At 40.5% G+C, this 17,804-nt stretch overlaps 2 protein-coding genes across 2 annotated transcripts; both read right to left on the reverse strand.

Moving 5' to 3' along the window:
• Nucleotides 1-4,368: 4,368 nt before the first annotated feature.
• Nucleotides 4,369-7,582, reverse strand: LOC147630085 (divinyl ether synthase CYP74M3-like). Its single transcript, XM_086811706.1, has 2 exons — nucleotides 6,945-7,582; nucleotides 4,369-5,806 (listed from the first exon to the last, which is right to left on the reverse strand). The coding sequence occupies exons 1-2, from the start codon at nucleotides 7,248-7,250 to the stop codon at nucleotides 4,625-4,627; spliced, it is 1,488 nt and encodes a 495-aa protein (XP_086667832.1). The 5' UTR covers nucleotides 7,251-7,582; the 3' UTR covers nucleotides 4,369-4,624.
• Nucleotides 7,583-13,461: 5,879 nt separating this feature from the next.
• LOC147630086 (divinyl ether synthase CYP74M3-like) lies at nucleotides 13,462-16,733 on the reverse strand. The gene is made up of 2 exons (XM_086811707.1): nucleotides 16,142-16,733; nucleotides 13,462-14,811 (listed from the first exon to the last, which is right to left on the reverse strand). The coding sequence occupies exons 1-2, from the start codon at nucleotides 16,445-16,447 to the stop codon at nucleotides 13,630-13,632; spliced, it is 1,488 nt and encodes a 495-aa protein (XP_086667833.1). The 5' UTR covers nucleotides 16,448-16,733; the 3' UTR covers nucleotides 13,462-13,629.
• Between the last annotated feature and the right edge of the window lie 1,071 nt (nucleotides 16,734-17,804).

Below are 17,804 nucleotides of genomic sequence, written 5' to 3' on the forward strand. Positions count from 1 at the left end.
GTGGAATCTCATTAATTTTATTTTTATCCCCTTTTTGTTTCGGAAATCTCTACGATATGCCTGTTTTATAACTAATATATATATATATATATATATAATATATATATATATATAATCATTCCTTAAAATAAGAGCTATAAGTTATATATATATATATATATATATATATATATATATATATATTATCATTCCTTAAAATAAGGGTTGCTTAAAATCTCAGCCGATTTTTCTCCATTTCTGGCCTCTACAAATACACTAGAATGCCATTTTTTTTGAGCACTTATTCACCTATTGCTATGCCTCGCTTGAGGCTTGAGCTTTGGATGGATGCATTTTGCATTAATCTTGTCTAAACAAATCCTCCAAACTTCATCTCACCAAATTATTATCTCCTTGGGACGTAGTCAAAGATATGATCTAAGCCACCAAAACATTTATTAGAGCCAAACCCCGAGAGACTCGTTAAACTTGCATTGGGATTTTTTTCCCTATACATATAAAGGTGGAACTTTTATCACTTGTAGTAGCTACACTATCAATAGCCACCAGTACCATGGTATTAGAGTGATTACTACATCACAAATAGAATTGTACAATCCTCATGGTCTTGTGGGGTAGTATAATGGGAACTACATTACGAATAGAATTCTACAATCCTCATGGTCCTCTGGGGTTAATATAATGGGAACTTCAATAGCTCATTTAATGTAACACCTTATTTTTCTATTATTCTTATACCATCTAACAAATACCTTAGCACACTAAGGTTCTCGTATTATTTGATGAAACACCATAGATACATTAGCATAATCCTTTTATGAAATCCTCCTTTTTTGTGTCATCTTAGAATAATCTTTGCATATTATGCTAAGGTCCAGTGGGCATTTCAATCTCCCATATTGCCTTCCATTTCCTTCTCCAGCAGCTAGAACTCCAGCTCACTCTCCAAATTTTATTACAATAGAACCCGTCCAGCTTAGATCCATTAGACCAGACCCAGTCCCTTAACCAGTAAGACTCATTCACTGTTGTGGAAGTCCAACCTTTCTGCACCTCATCCACCTCATCCAATACATGTCTGACAAGTTGCCCTTCCCTATGAGACAATCCAAGTTCCACTTCCAACTGCTCAGGCTTCTTCCACCCAACTGATACCCCATCCCAACAATCAGAAAACTTTCTCAATCCTTTGTTGTTTAGGGTTTTGGCTATTCTCGGATCTTGTAGATCTAAGGGAGGATTAAACTTATGACTCCACTAGATCCCTAGACATAGCAAAGAATTTCCTGAGGCCCTACCACATCCATACCAAACCATTAATTCCAACACCTCTTTCCATTTGGTGCAAAGCATCCTGCAAAAGGGGGACCTTGTAATCTTAAGAGGAGCATGAGAAAAAGTTTATCGTTTAGCCAAGGCCTTGTTGAATACCTTCAAAATAAATAGCTGAGCAATCCACTAGTTCTTTTAGCATCCTTGTCCAAATCTCGTTCTGCTGAAGACACTTGGGTATAAGCAAAGCCAACCTGGCAATTGTATGAGAGGGAAGACAAAGAATACCAAGGCCTCCTTCACTTTTAGGCAGGCTAAGTCTGTCCTAGGCAAACCAGACAAATACCTTTTTATTGGACCCAGCATTCCTCCATACAAAGTCTCTTACAGGCTTTACAATCTTCTGCCAATGTCCTTTTCCAATAACATGATATAGGCATTCAGTACTATGTTACATATAGCCACCCTATCATGGAAAGGGACTCTGATACCTTCCCATTTCTTAAGTTTCAAAAAGAATCTGTCCAATGCCCAGTTTGTTAACTGTTTGTTGGTCGCAACCCCAAAAGGGATCCCTAAATATCTAACAATTTGTCCTCTCTTAACAACCTCACATCCCCATCTTTCTAAATCAAAATCATTATCCTCAGAGGCTTATTAATTTAGACTTATGGATGTTACATTTGGATCCAAAGGCATCAGCAAACTCCTGTATGATGCCTAAAGCCAATCTGACATTAACATTATCAACCCTCAAAAAGAGTAAGGAGTCATCTACAAAACATTGAATGACCAATTGTTCCCCATTACTCAACTTTAATCCAGTTACCCTCCCCTCAGTGGAGGCATGTTCTAAAGCCACAATCAAAGGGTGAGAAGCAATAGCAAATAATAAAGGAGCAAGTGGACTGCCCTGTCTAACTGACCTGTTCACCTCAAATCCCCCAACCACCCTCCCATTCAGCACAATAACTTGGAGTTTCCTCCCAAAATAAGGGTGTATATACAAGAGGCCATTCTGAATCCAAACCCCATTTTTTCCATTACTCTAGCCACAAATGACCAGTGTACCCTGTCATAGGCCTTCTCCAAGTTAAGTTGTAAAAGGATGCATTTGTCCTTAGTCCTAATGGCAATGATTTTAGCCAAAATTTTGTATATAACAGTCAGCAATGTAAGAGGCCTCCAATGATTAGATCTGTCACAGGCATTCTGTTTAGGAATGAGTTTCAGCAACCCTTCCTTTAAATCTTTATCCAAGTTACCTATCTTGAATGCTTCTCTGCAAATTCTCCATACAAAATCCTTTAATGATGGCTAGAATGCAATGAAGAACTTAACAGATAGTCCATCCCATCCAAGTGATTTCTCTCTCCCCAACTTTAGAAGGGCATCCCAGCATTCATTTAACTCAATATCTTTCTCCAGCCATTTGGCCCTATCAGGATCCAATCTCCTTCTATTAATTTGGCCTCAGCTTAAAACCTTTTGGTTGAAAAAAATCTTTGATACTGAAGGTTTTAGGTTACATAGTGGGCATCTTGTGGATGACACCACCCACACTCTCACGTGTATCTGAACAATTTAAGCTTTGGACTAAGGGGGAGTTCCCAAGTGTACTCAAACACTTGTCGCCATCGTACATTAGACCACCCCACCCCCCACTTTGTATTATGTACCTTAGCAAGCTTGGCAACAACTAGATCATGCCTAGCTCAACCAAGCCTCCCCTCATCTCCAAACTTGGGTCCATTCTATTTCTCCATTTGCTGCATTAAATTTCTACTTTCCACCTACCTCAACCCAAAGCCTTATCTATCCCCACGGTTTCCTTGGTGCCCCAAAAATCTTGTTTTTATCTAAGCTTCACACCCATTTTATATCAAACTCTTTGTCTCCTCTAGGACATACACGAAGAACCCAAATGGAGTCACCTTCTACAATGCACCACCTTCCTCCACTTAGCATCCCTTAGCATCTTGTCTAGGCGATCCCACTGTGTTAGAGGGTCTCCAACAACACAGAGAAAATAACCACACTAGCACACGTAATTTTATTGATCAGAATATCTTTGGCAACGAGACTAAGAAACCCCATAGTCATACTGCAAGCTTGTATTCCATCCTCTGAAGGACCCAATCCCACCGTTGTGACAGAGTAGTTTGTTGATGGCACCACATTGATATTAGAAGGGGCTTTGGAGAAATTTAGAAAGGTGTGGAAATTAGTGATTCTATCCTCTTCCAATTTTTGGAAGCTAAACTCTGTGCATATTTCCTCTATGTCTACCCCCACTGTCCAAATGATTGTCTCATCTTTTTAAACCAAAGTCCCTGAGGTTGTGCAAAAATCTCACACTAATTTTAGATATTTTAAAAAATATTTTAGTGAAGCACGCCAAGCTATATGTAACTCTCGAGGCCTATACTAAACAAGCAAAGCAAAAGAACGTAAAGCCATATCTTTAAAAAAAGCTGATTATGTTCTCTTGAGAATTAAAAAGGGGCGTCTCAAGAGTGTTGAGAAGAATCCAATAGTAAAAATGACATCAAAGTTTTATGGATCATCTAGGGTCACCAAAAAGATTAATGATCTTCCTTATCGATTAGATCTACCATCACATTGGCACATTCACAACTCTTTTCAACTTAGTTTGTTGAAAATATTTTAAGGACCACTTCCTTCACATCCCACTTATGAAGAGCCACCTCTAGTTAATGATTAAGAGGAAATACTTGAGTTTGGTTCAACCACTTCCTAGTACATCATTGGCAATGTATGAGTAACGCTTTATTCACCGATTTGCTAGAACACTTTGATAGTTATTTCGAAATAACAAAGTTAAAATATACACAAGGCTCTTAAATGGGGATGAGTACAAAAAGGATCAACAACAGAGAAGGAAATATGAACAAATGCTAGACCCATTTGACTTGGAGATGACTGCATAGACCCATTTCTTTATTGGCTTGCCTTTGTAAAGACAAGACTAAGGCAAGTTACACATTCAAAGCTGAGTGTTGGTTGATCTATAAGCCTCATCATAATGTTTAGAGCAATGGACATTGGATATGTAAAATTGCATTGAATCAAGGCTAAAGAGAGAGCAAAAAAATAAAATAAAAAAGACATGGAATTGTGAATGGTACATGATGATAAATATAAAGCATTATGGAAATGTACTCAAAAAAACATGGCAAGTGCGTGTCTGTGTGTGTGTGTGTGTGTTTTTTTTTTTTTTGGTTGCAGGCAGTAATCAGGCGGCCTTGTTGAGGGTGGAGAAGTGGGCGGTGAAGCGGTTGTGTGTGTGTGTGTGTGTGTGGGGTGGGAGGGTGGCGGGGGCCAAGGATGATCAGGCGGCCTTGTTGAGGGAGGAGAAGTGGACGGTGATGCGGTTGCCTTGCACGGTGGGCTTGAAGGTGGTGAAGGAGTCGTATCTGAGGAAGAGGCATGCCAACAACGTCTGCGAGAGGAAGGGCACCAGGTCGGCGGCGGCGCACTGCTTGTTGGCCACTGATGCATGCCCATCCGCCGGCCCATTCCCCCACACCACATACTTCAACAGCTTCCTCCCCTCCTCCCCCACAAACCTCTCCGCTATGAACACCTCTGCCTCCTCAAACACCCTCGGATCCCTCGTTGCCACCGGCTGGCACCCCCCTATCAGCTCCCCCTTCTTCACCTCATACCTCGCATCATATGTCTCTATCACCATGTCCTCCTTCGCCCTCCCGTACTGGTACGGCACCGGCGGCGACATCCTCAAACACTCGTACACCGTCGATTTCACCAGCTCCATCTTGTTTATCGCCGCCACCGTCAGCTTCCCTCCACCCTCCATCGCCATCGCTTCCCGAACCTCCGTCGCCAGCGCCTCATGTAGCTTGTGGCTTCCTCCCCCCACATGGCCAATCATGGTGGGGAAGAACAGGTTGAGCCCCCCAAATGCATTGAACCCCATGAAGAAGATGATGTTATGCAGGGCATCATGTCGGTCGATGCCGTACTTGATCTCCGCCATGTCGAGGAGCTCGGTGCCGTACGTCTCGAAGAACTTCACAAGTCTTCTGTAGAAGATAGAGACAAAGAAGGCAGGGATGGGGAAGGTATGTATCAGGAGCTCTTCTAGCATGTGGGGGAGACCGGCGCTGGCAATGGGGGAAAGCTGGGGGCCGATCCATGCTTGGAACAAGAAGGGGCCATGCGTTTTGAGGCTGTGCTCGCCTTCAGCCACAGGGTCTCTGCCCACAATGGCCCTCATCAGCACATTGCATGCCACTTGACCTGTCTGTGCGTTCACTTTTGCCTTGCCCTTCTTCTTCATCGCACTCTCCCATTCAGGGAAGATCTCGGCTGTTGCCTTCTCCATTTCTGGGATCCACTTGCTGGCATTCAGCTTGATGAGGTCCATGATGAATGACTTGATCCTTGTGTGCCTATCCTCAGAGGGATCCAAATACACGCACGGTCGGATCCCGCCGTAGAATGAAGTGCTTGGCATGTAGTTGGCTAGAAGCATATTCATCTTTTCCACCTGCACACACGCACACGCACACGCACACGCACCCACCCACCCATCCCCATTAAATTAAAAGAAAAGCAGTGTCACAGAATCTTTTAGCATCGCCAAATGTGAGTGCACATTTTGCAACCCAAGCTCAGCTATTGCAACTGTGTTTCAGAAAACAAAGCAATATCTTTTCAGAAAAAGAACCCTAGTAATATGCAGAAAATAAAATTTGAGGACCCAACAAATACTTGAAGATTCATGGGGATATACACATATACATACACACGTGTGTACGTACATATAAGTGTACATATACATAAAATCTACTGGTAATCAAGTACAAAAAGATGTGAAACTAAATCCAACCCAAGGCAACTTCAGCATGCACATATCCATCCATACATACACATATGTGCATGTAAACACACGTGGATCCGTGCATACATTCATACATTTAAATCCACTGCATTCAATTTCTGACCAAATCAAACTCAACATCAACATACATATGCATGCATGCATGCATGCATCTCTAAAGCTCCATTTGGAAGCTAAAGCTTGCATTTATCTTAAACTGGCTGTGTGCAAAACAAACGCCATCAAGTTAGTTCTCCAAGACAAATATGCCAAAAGCAAGCTATGATAATTACAATCTTAATTATCCCCAATTAGCAGATTAGTTTGCAAGATGCCCATCTCTTTCCTGTAACTAACTGTGTATGAAATTTAACTTGGTGACATCTAAAATTGTTTTCTAAACTGAAAACCTTTTATGACATCATGAATCTGCCAATGGGTAAGTGATGCAGGCTTAGAACTCAGATGAAGAGGTCCTGAGTTCAATCCTCACTGACCACCCCTTGGTGTTGTAGATCTATTCGCCTTCGGGCGGCGGGCACATAAAACAACCTTGGCCAGGCAACCAATATCACCACACTACAGGTGGATCTACTCAAGAAAAAAAAAAAACTTCATGAATCTCCAAGCCAGAGACAATGTATGGACATTTTCCTCTGAAATCTTCTTGAAGGATGAATTCTATGTTCAAGAAATATATTAAAGAAGGATTGGTATCAAATCAAGGAAGCCAAGTACAAGATTTTTCTAGCTTAATGAAAGCATTAATGAATGGGAATTAAGGGAAGGTGATTAAGTATATTACCTTGGTGACATCAAAGAGGATGGGGAAGCTTTTCTGATCAAGGAGCATGATGACCTTGCTGGTGGGGAAGCCAGGGGGGCTAGGGGCAACATTAACTCTGAAAACTGTGCTCTTGTATTTCTTCATCCTGGAGACCCAGAACTCAGTCTCACCTTGAAACCAGAAAAAATCAAGCCTGTCTTTGATGGCCCCAAAGTAAGGCAGTCCATAACTGCCTGGTATACTCTTCAATGGAAGCTCAGATAATAACGATGAGCTCTCATCAGGAGTTAACAAAGGGACATATTTGCTCTCTCCACTGCCCATTTCTTATATTTAATCAAGGCTTTCACCACACTAAGCAGATTATAATCACAAATGCTAGCAAAGTTCGTAGTTACTCAAAGCTTAATTCAGCACACTTACACAGGCTTAGAACTGAAACAAGGCAAATTAAAACCGAGGATTTCTGTATATTCTTGGACACTAAGTTGCTGCAAAATTTAGGAGCTTCAATGGCTGTGAGAAGATGATTATAAGGATTTGTAACTGTGAGAAATGCTGTGATATTGGAAGGCTTCTATTGGGGCTCCAAGAGAAACAAAGGGACAAAGCTATTGCAGTAGTAAACAGTTCGTTTTCGGCTAATTAAAATTGACAATAAAGATGAATCATATTGAGAAAAGAAAAAAAGAAGGTACAAAGGGCTAAAAAAATTTTGTTGTCAAAATTGAAGTATATGTAATATTAATATCAAGCACCAATTATTATTAATATCAAGCACGTGCTTAAGTTCGTCCTTTTCACATTAACTGCAACAATGTCCTCAGGGGTAGGTGGGATCCAGGCCCTTTTCAAGTTGGATATTGGTTTTACTCTATTCAAGGAGAGAGAGAGAGAGAGAGACACGTGGCCCCCAATGTAACATCGGATTCTCTCTCTCTCATCAATATATCTGCCCGTTTTTTGGGAAAAAAAAAAGGAGAGAGAGAGAGAGATATATATATATATATATATATATATATATAGATAGATAGAGAGAGAGAGAGAGAGAGAGAGAGAGAGAGAGAGAGCCATATTAACATGTCCACACCATGCCCATCTTGACTAAAATATGTTGTCTAGCAAAAGAAAACATCCTGCTACTCAAATATATTAACACCATGCCTTTCTTGACTTAAATATGTTATCTAGCAAAAGAAAACATGTGATGCCAGGCATAAAAACAAAATTGCCAATCATCTCGGTTTGCGCTTAAGTTTTGAGCTTAGGAAAATCCTCAATGAGAGCTCCCTCTCGCAATAGACTGCCCACTTGTTGCCAATCATCTCGGTTTGGGCTTGGGTTTTGAGCTTAGGAAAATCCTCAATGTGAGCTCCCTCTCGTGAGATAGACTGCCCACTTGCCTTCTTTCTCAGCTTCTTTGACATTGGATAATCATGCATTCTTCAACTTGAGGTGCACCAAGGTCAATTCCCATGTTTGTGCCTTTACGCATGTTTAAGTATTTTAGAACCCTAAACTTATCAAATTGTGACTCCTCCACAATTACTTCACATGAAACTTTGGCAAATACTACCTCCAATCGATTATTGGCACGGCTTTATAGATTGATCATTTAAGTATCCCTTCTCATCTCCATCCATTTACCGCGGTTTCGAAGTACCTTTGGCTGCCTTAATTCATTTTCTTTAACTACAAATTAGATGTGCTCTCTCAAATCTTCCATAACCACTCTCTTGATATGCTGCTAATTATCTGGTGCAAGTCCTTCTTCGCAAAACAACTTCTTATGTATGCAAGATCTCAATTATGTATATTGAAAGAGTGAGAGAGAGAGAGATCTTGCAAGAGTATAAAACCTTAGACATATATTTTCCAAAATCGATTTTTTTTTATAAAAACAATTTTCCTAAGCAAATGTTGCATACTATTTAAAATGGCCTACTAGGAAAACAAAAAAAAAGAACAAAATTAAATGGCCATAACACTTATATTATTGTTTCTCATTATATAGTCTACTAAGATACTACACAAGTTGTCTTCATTAAACATGCAGCTTTTCAATAAACACTACACAAGCTACCTTCAATAAACACTAGGATTTTCTTACACATTTATAAATTTAGGTTGCATGTCTTCTATTATTACTTCTCTAAAGATCTTGCTATACCTTGTTTAAAAAGAAAAAAGAGAGAGTATTTAAGTCTCTAAAGATCTTGCTATACCTTCTCTCTCTCTCTCTCTCTCTCTCTCTCTCTCTCTCTCTCTCTCGGCATCCACTTTTTATAAATGTATGATATCACATGAGTTAACTAGTAGAGTATTATAAAATCATGCAATATACAATGTATACAAGGGGTTGTTATATGTCTCCTTAAGAGTATGTATAGAAGTGGGGTGTCCAAAATATATGTAAAAAACAATATACACTCTTATGTAAATTATGTATACAAAGGTGTATTTATAAGTCTCCTTTAAAGTATGTAGGTGTCTTAAATATGTGTATACAATAGTAGTAAACATGTGGGGTGTCAAATATATAGGAAGATGACTTATAGTATCAAGGGTTAGTCATATCATAGGTTGGCTTATGTCGACATCCATATGGACCAAGGAAACCACATCACAAGACTAGGACCATATTAGACTACAATTGATACCTAAGGTCTTAACATAGCTTTTCTACCTAGCTAACGTATCTTAGGAAGATCTCCCTTCACCCAAGGATTATTGTGCTCTTCCCCAAACACACAAATAAATGAAGGACTATGCTCTTCCAAGGACTCAAACAAGACAAATTAAAACCAAGGAATTATGTATATTTTGGGACACTAAGTTGTTGCAAAGAGCTAGAGTAAGATGAGTTTAGGAGCTTCAATGGCTCTGAGAAGATTATTATAAGGATCTATAACTGTGAGAAATGCTGTGATATTATAAGGCTTCTACTCGGGCTCTAAGAGAAATTAAGGTACAATGCTAAGCTTCGAGAAATCATATTATAAGGCTTGACACTATTATAGTAGTAAACATTTTGTTTTTTATAGTTAAAATTGACAATAAAAATAAAGATAAAGATAAAGATGATTTATATTAATCATATTAAGAGAAAAAAAAGCTCGTACAAAGGGTTTAAGAAAATTTATCAAAATTGAAGCAGTACAGGTACGTACATATGTAATATTAATATCAAGATTTTATAGAGAACATTTGAAAATGTACATTATGGTTTGACTCTCTCTCTCTCTCTCTCTCTCTCCCCCCCCCCCTTGAATAGATTACTTCTCTTGTTTGTAAATGGGGTGTAAAACCAATATCCAACTTGAAAAGAGTGGTGGGTAGATCCAAATGTTGGATCCCACCGACCACTTAGAAAATTGAGAATCTTTACTAGTGCAATTGATGCGGAAAGGACTAATTCTATGAACTTAAGCACGTGCATGTACACACCATGCCATTCTTGACTTAAATCTGTGCTCTAGCAGAAGAAAACATCCTACTACTCAACTAGCAGATTTGTGATGCTAAGCATAAAACCAATTCCCAATCATCTCGGTTTGCGTTTAGGTTTGAACTTAGGAAAATCCTCAATGAGAGCTCTCTCTCAAGATAGACTGCCCACTTGCCTTCTTTCTCAGTTACCTTGACTTTGGACAATTATGCATTCTTCTACTTGAGTTTGATTCCAATGTTGCTTGTTTGACTATTTTAAAACCCTAAACTTCTCAAATTTCATACGATAAGTGATTGCTTCACAATTACTTCATGTGAACAAATACTACCTCCCAATCGATTATTGGTACGGTTTTATACAATTGATCATTTAAGTATCCCCTCTCATCTCCATATTTACCATGATTTTGAAGCACCTTAATTCATTTCCTTAACTACAGATTTGATGTGCTCTCGTAAATCTTCCTTATCCACTCTTGATATGCTGCTTTTTGTCTAGTGCAAGTCTATCTTCATCTCTTCTTTCACCTTTAAAAAACAACTTCTTATGTATGCAAGGTCTCAATTATGGAGAGAGAGAGAGAGAGAGAGAGAGAGAGAGAGAGAGAGAGAGGACATGAAGATATGAAAACAACAATAAATCAATTTTAGTTGATTTCTTTTAGCTTTTCGAGAAGAAAATATCCACACACATCTATAATAAACCTTTTAGAAAGTGAAGGTGAAAAATAGCCTCACACGTGTAAATCTACCTTTTAGAAAGTGAAGGTAAAAAATAGACTCATATTATTTACTTTTGGTAAATGTATTAGTAAGGGGCTTCACAAGCGTCCTCCCCACCTCAAGTGGGTGCAGTTGAAGGTTGGTAACCCAAACAAATCCTACAAGTTGGCACTATATTCACAAACAAAAATAAAATAAATACTGGCATCTGCATTTTAGAAAGTTACACTAGTGCAACTATTCATATGTTTAGAAAGTTACACTAGTCCAACTATTCATATGTTAGGCTATAAAGTGGCAAAATACTCCTAGTTGAACAATATTGTTAGGCATCTATTGTTAAGTGGCCTAGGTATGTCAAAGTAATTTTTACTTCTAAAGGCCTTGGGTACATCCTTTGTGCCCCCTGCTTGAACATGTGTTTCCGTCTAGACACATGCTTTATACATTGATAATACACCACATCATTAGGTTCAAAGGGGGATAAAGCTATATGATTTAATTTGAAATTTGCCACCATTCTCCTTTGAGCATTTATCGACTTGCTTTGTTAGAGGCAATATACACTAATTTTAATAACCTTGTTTAGTAAGGAAAAAAAGAGTATTTAAGTGTCTAGATCTTGATAGACTCTCTCTCTCTCTCTCTCTCTCTCTCTCTCTCTCTCTCTCTCTCTCTCTCTCTCTCAGCATTTGCTTTTTATAAATTTATAATATCACATAAAATATACAATGTATACAAGGGGTTGTTATATACATACAAGTTTTTTTTGCGAGAGAAGATGTATTTATATTAATAAAGATGTAATTACAATAAAAGACTAAATAATGCTTGTGGCAACACAAGCAAAAAGTCATAGCAGCTACGCTTTAGCATTATCCAAGAGCTCTGAGCTGTAAGTAGTTCAACTAAAAAGGTATCTATCCAAGAGCTCTGAGCTGTAAGTAGTTCAACTAAAAAGGTATCTATCTTCGACTTCGGGTGTCACATGTGTGGGCACTGATGAAATACTAACTGATTTCTAGATATCCAGAGTTGATAGAGAATGCCGTAAAGCGAATCCATGGCCAAATGGTTACCTAGGCAAGTGCTTTACATCACCCAGCAAGGCTCGCTTCCACGTAAGCTGGTGTTGGGCTCCTGGACTTTCAAGCCACCTCTTGGTGCCTCTTCACAACGCACGGGCACTTGGGTAGGCCCAGAATATGTGGAAGGTAGTTTCCTTGTATGTATTACAAAAAGGGTATAACCGTGAGACTAGGGTCCGATTAGCTAACTTCTCTCAAGTAAGGAGTTTTTGGTGCAATGGTCACCAGAGAAAAACATTGACTCGCACAACCACATATCGCATCTGTGCATCAAGCTCATGTTTCCACAGTATTGGGTAGATTCCACTTGTGGCCTAGTCTGCCAAACCAATTGGCTTGGCAAATGTGAATATCAGTTTCTTTCATATCTAGGAGTGGTTTCCCTATGTCCAATGCCCACTTCGCAACAAACCAATTCTCTAGCTTCAGACTAATAGCAGTCGACCATCATGGGGGAAGTGCCTTAGTAACAACTTGAAGCACTGATAAGGATGAATTGGATAGGTCAAACTGTCAAGCAATGTATTTCCAATCAAGCCATTCTGTCAATCTATTATCCTGCAAATCATTCCATGTTTGTATGCCCTTCTTGTGGAGTTTGTGTGCCTTTTTAGCGTGCCTGCAACTTACCACCCTCCATGTTACATAGTGTCTACTAGATGCTTTTTCTTAGGGCTCTATCTTGAGTGAGAGGTCGTTGATGGATCCTCCGAGAAGTGATGAATGATTTCTTGCCATCCCACCACCAATCCTTGCACTAAGGCTCAATGTTTGATTTTACATTTACTCGTAGTAATGAGCCTGTGCCGCCACGACAAGTTCAGCCATTGTCTTTGCAACCCCTTAGCATGTTGAATGAAGTGTCTAATTATTACCCCCCAAGGTTGAGAAGTTTCAATTCTCTGCAACCACTTGAGTGTAAGGATCTTGGCATTCATAGTCATGTTAGTGATTCCCAATCCACCTTTCTGCTTGGGCAAGCATACTTGCTTCCACGGAATGCATGCCAACCCTTGTGATCAACATTCTCCACAAAAAATCCATGAACAGTTTATCTACCTTGACCCAATCTGTTTTGTTGAAGGCACAGTACGAGAGCAAAGGCTTTGTTGCTAGACAAAGGAGACTGTAAACCCAGTTTGGATTCCACACGGCACATCCCCTAGGTCGTTGGGTTGTCCCATTGGAGTATATATACAAGTTGGTGAAATGTATTATCCTGATGCTTTGAGCAAGGGACATTGGATATGTAAAATTGCTTCTTGCTAAAGAAATAAAGCAAAAAATAATAATAAAAAAAGAAGTGCGTAAAAAATGGTACATGATGATACATCAAATAGAAAGCATGTAGTAAAAAAAGCACGCGGCAAAGGGGACATTTATTTACAGGGAGCGTATTGGGCATGGCGGTGTGGTGTGTGTGGTGGGAGGGTGAAGGATGATCAGGCGGCCTTGTTGAGGGAGGAGAAGTGGACGGTGATGCGGTTGCCTTGCACGGTGGGCTTGAAGGTGGTGAAGGAGTCGTATCTGAGGAAGAGGCATGCCAACAACGTCTGCGACAGGAAGGGCACCAGGTCGGCGGCGGCGCACTGCTTGTTGGCCACTGATGCATGCCCATCCGCCGGCCCATTCCCCCACACCACATACTTCAACAGCTTCCTCCCCTCCTCCCCCACAAACCTCTCCGCTATGAACACCTCTGCCTCCTCAAACACCCTCGGATCCCTCGTTGCCACCGGCTGGCACCCCCCTATCAGCTCCCCCTTCTTCACCTCATACCTCGCATCATACGTCTCTATCACCATATCCTCCTTCGCCCTCCCGTACTGGTACGGCACCGGCGGCGACATCCTCAAACACTCGTACACCGTCGATTTCACCAGCTCCATCTTGTTTATCGCCGCCACCGTCAGCTTCCCTCCACCCTCCATCTCCATCGCTTCCCGAACCTCCGTCGCCAGCGCCTCATGTAGCTTGTGGCCTCCTCCCCCCACATGGCCAATCATGGTGGGGAAGAACAGGTTGAGCCCCCCAAAGGCATTGAACCCCATGAAGAAGATGATGTTATGCAGGGCATCATGTCGGTCGATGCCGTACTTGATCTCCGCCATGTCGAGGAGCTCGGTGCCGTACGTCTCGAAGAACTTCACAAGTCTTCTGTAGAAGATAGAGACAAAGAAGGCAGGGATGGGGAAGGTATGTATCAGGAGCTCTTCTAGCATGTGGGGGAGACCGGCGCTGGCAATGGGGGAAAGCTGGGGCCCGGTCCATGCTTGGAACAAGAAGGGGCCATGTGTTTTGAGGCTGTGCTCGCCTTCAGCCACAGGGTCTCTGCCCACAATGGCCCTTATCAGCACATTGCATGCCACTTGACCTGTCTGTGCGTTCACTTTTGCCTTGCCCTTCTTCTTCATCGCACTCTCCCATTCAGGGAAGATCTCGGCTGTTGCCTTCTCCATTTCTGGGATCCACTTGCTGGCATTCAGCTTGATGAGGTCCATGATGAATGACTTGATCCTTGTGTGCCTATCCTCAGAGGGATCCAAATACACGCACGGTCGGATCCCGCCGTAGAATGAAGTGCTTGGCATGTAGTTGGCTAGAAGCAAATTCTTCTTTTCCACCTGCACTCATGCACACACCCACCATCCCCATTTAAAAAAAAAGCAGTGTCACACAGAATTTTTTAGCATCGCCGAATTTAAGTGCACATTTTGCAACCCAATTCTGTCATATGCTCAGCTATTGCAACTTTGTTTCAGAAAACAAAGCAACATCTTTTCAGAAAAAGAACCCTAATAATATCCAGATAATAAAAACTGAGAACCCAACAAGTACTTGATTAAGTAGAAAATGGTTTCTGTTGAAGATTCATGGGGATATACATACACACGTGTGTACATACATATATCTGTGCATATACACACATACATATACATAAAATCTACTTCCAATCAAGAACAAAAGATGTGAAAACTAAAATCAACCAAGGCAACTTCAGCATGCACATACCCATCCATACGTACACATATATAATGTGCATGTACACACATGTGGATCCGTGTATACATTCATACATTTAAATCCGCTGCTAATGAAGAATGGGACATTTTTGCATTCAATTTCTGACCCGACATCGACATACATATGCATGCATACATGCATCTCCGTTTGGAAGCTAAAGCTGAAACCTTTCACCACCTATGTGCAAAACAAACGCCATCAAGTTAGTTCTCCAAGACGAATGTGCCAAAAGCAAGCTATGATAATTATAATCTTAATTATCCCCAATTTTCAGATTAGTTTGAAAGATGCCCATCTCTTTCCTGTAATTATTAGATTAACTGTGTAGGAAATTTAACTTGGTGACATCTAATAGAGATAGGGAAGGTGCTACTCATCATGAGCTAAAATCTTGCTTAATTACTACTCAAAAAGCTCCTACTTATGAGCTAAACTTACTCAAATAATGTTCACTAATCCCCAAACAAGCTCTTAGTGATGATCTACAATTGTTTTCTAAACTGAAAGCCTTTTATGACATCATGAATCTGCCAATGGATGCTTAGCCCAAGTGATGCAGCCTTAGAACTCAGATGAAGAGGTCCTGAGTTCAATCCCCACTGACCAACCCTTGGTGTTGTGGTCGCGGCCACAAGATCTATTCGCCTTCGGGCGGGCACATAAAACAGCCTTGGGCGGGCAACCAATGCCACCACGCTACAGGTGGATCTACTCAAAGAAAAGAAAAGAAAAAAACCTTGATGAATCTCAAGCCAGAGACAATAAATGGACATTTTCCTCTAAATTTTTTCTTTTAAGGATGAATTCTATGTTGAAGAAATATATTAAAGAAGGATTGATATCAAATCAAGGAAGCCAAGTACAAGATTTTTCTAGTTTAATGAAAGGATTAAGGAATGGGAATGAAGGGGAGGTGATTAAGTATATTACCTTGGTGACATCAAAGAGGATGGGGAAGCTTTTCTGATCAAGGAGCATGATGACCTTGCTGGTGGGGAAGCCAGGGGGGCTGGGGGCAACATTAACTCTGAAAACTGTGCTCTTGTATTTCTTCATCCTGGAGACCCAGAACTCTGTCTCACCTTGAAACCAGAAAAAATCAAGCCTGTCTTTGATGGCCCCAAAGTAAGGCAGCCCATAACTGCCTGGTATACTCTTCAATGGAAGCTCAGATATGAAAGATGAGCTCTCATCAGGAGCTAACAAAGAGGCAGATTTGCCCTCTTCACTGCCCATTTCTTATATTTAATCAAAGCTTTCACCACACTAAGCAGCTTATAATCACAAATGCTAGCAAAGCTTGTAGTTAATCAAAGCTTAATTCAGCACACGTACAGGTTTAGAATTGAAACAAGACAAATGAAAACCAAGAAATTTTGTATATTCTTGGGCACTAAGTTGCTGCAAAGAGCTAGAGTAGGATGAGTTTAGGAGCTTCAAAGGCTGCGAGAAGATGATTATAAGGATCTGTAACTGTGAGAAATGCTGTGATATTATAAGGCGTCAATCCTTGGAAAAGGCTTGACGCTCGTTTTTGGATAATTAAAATTGACAATAAAAATAAAGATTATTTTTCTTAATCATATTAAGAAAAGAAAAAAAAGCTCTTAACGCAAGCAAAAAAAACTTGTCAAAAAACATGTTTAGATAAGGATTAGAAGAGTTAAGATCACTCTAATGCTGGCTCCTACTTAAAATAAGCTAGTTTAAGTAGAGAAATTTTCAATTTGAAAATGTAGACAAGCAAGTGGTCCTTCCCACATCAAGCACGTCCTTCTCAATTTCCTAAGTGGTCAGTGGGATCTAACATTATAGTGAGTCAGTGATCGTCTATGCACTTTACGCAAACTCATCACATTTACAAACACTAGTTGGGAACCCATGCTTCGCACTTCTTTTCAGGCTTCCAAAATCAAATTTTATCCAAACCTTCTTCTCCCCTTCAAGAACCTCTAAATTCTTACCATGTGGCAGCTTCGTGAAACTCTTCCTTAAGATAATACTAGTTGGGAACCCATGCTTCGCACGTCTTTTGAGGCTTCCAAAATCAAATTCTACCCAAACCTCCTCCTCCCCTTCCCAAACCTCCAAATTCTTGCCATGTGGTAGCTCTGTGAAACTCTTCCTTAAGATAATATAGAGATAGAGAAGAGAAGTACTCTATTCAAGGAAGGAGAGAGAGAAGTACTCTATTCAAGGAAGGAGAGAGAGAGAGAGAGAGAGAAAGAGGGGAGGGAGAGAGAGAATCATATTAACATGTACACACCATGCCGTCTTGACTTAAGTTTGCGAGGGAGAGAGAGAGAGAGAGAATCACCTGGCGGCGGCCATGTGGCCATGTGGTCATTTTCCTTAACTGCAGATTTGATGTGCTCTCTCAAATCGTCCTTAACCACTCTCTTGATATGTTGCTAATTATCTACCTTTCTTCATCTCTTCTTTCACCTTCGCAAAACAACTTCTTATTTATGCAAGATCTCAATTATGTATATATATATATAGAGAGAGAGAGAGGGGGGGGAGAGAGAGAGAGAGAGAGAGAGAGAGAGAGAGAGAGAGAGAGAGAGAGAGAGAGAGATCTTGCAAGAGTATA

Source organism: Cibotium barometz, chromosome 17 (genome assembly GCF_041138505.1).
Source record: "Cibotium barometz isolate CiBa-2024 chromosome 17, ASM4113850v1, whole genome shotgun sequence".
Taxonomy (NCBI): Eukaryota; Viridiplantae; Streptophyta; class Polypodiopsida; order Cyatheales; family Cibotiaceae; genus Cibotium; species Cibotium barometz.

Excerpts from the sequence above, each read along its gene's own strand:
- LOC147630085 (XM_086811706.1), bottom strand. The coding sequence starts at position 7,250 with ATGGGCAGTGGAGAGAGCAAATATGTCCCTTTGTTAACTCCTGATGAG. Across the intron at positions 5,807-6,944 it reads TCCTCTTTGATGTCACCAAG|GTGGAAAAGATGAATATGCT; the intron begins GTAATATACTTA and ends GCGTGTGTGCAG.
- LOC147630086 (XM_086811707.1), bottom strand. The coding sequence starts at position 16,447 with ATGGGCAGTGAAGAGGGCAAATCTGCCTCTTTGTTAGCTCCTGATGAG. Across the intron at positions 14,812-16,141 it reads TCCTCTTTGATGTCACCAAG|GTGGAAAAGAAGAATTTGCT; the intron begins GTAATATACTTA and ends GCATGAGTGCAG.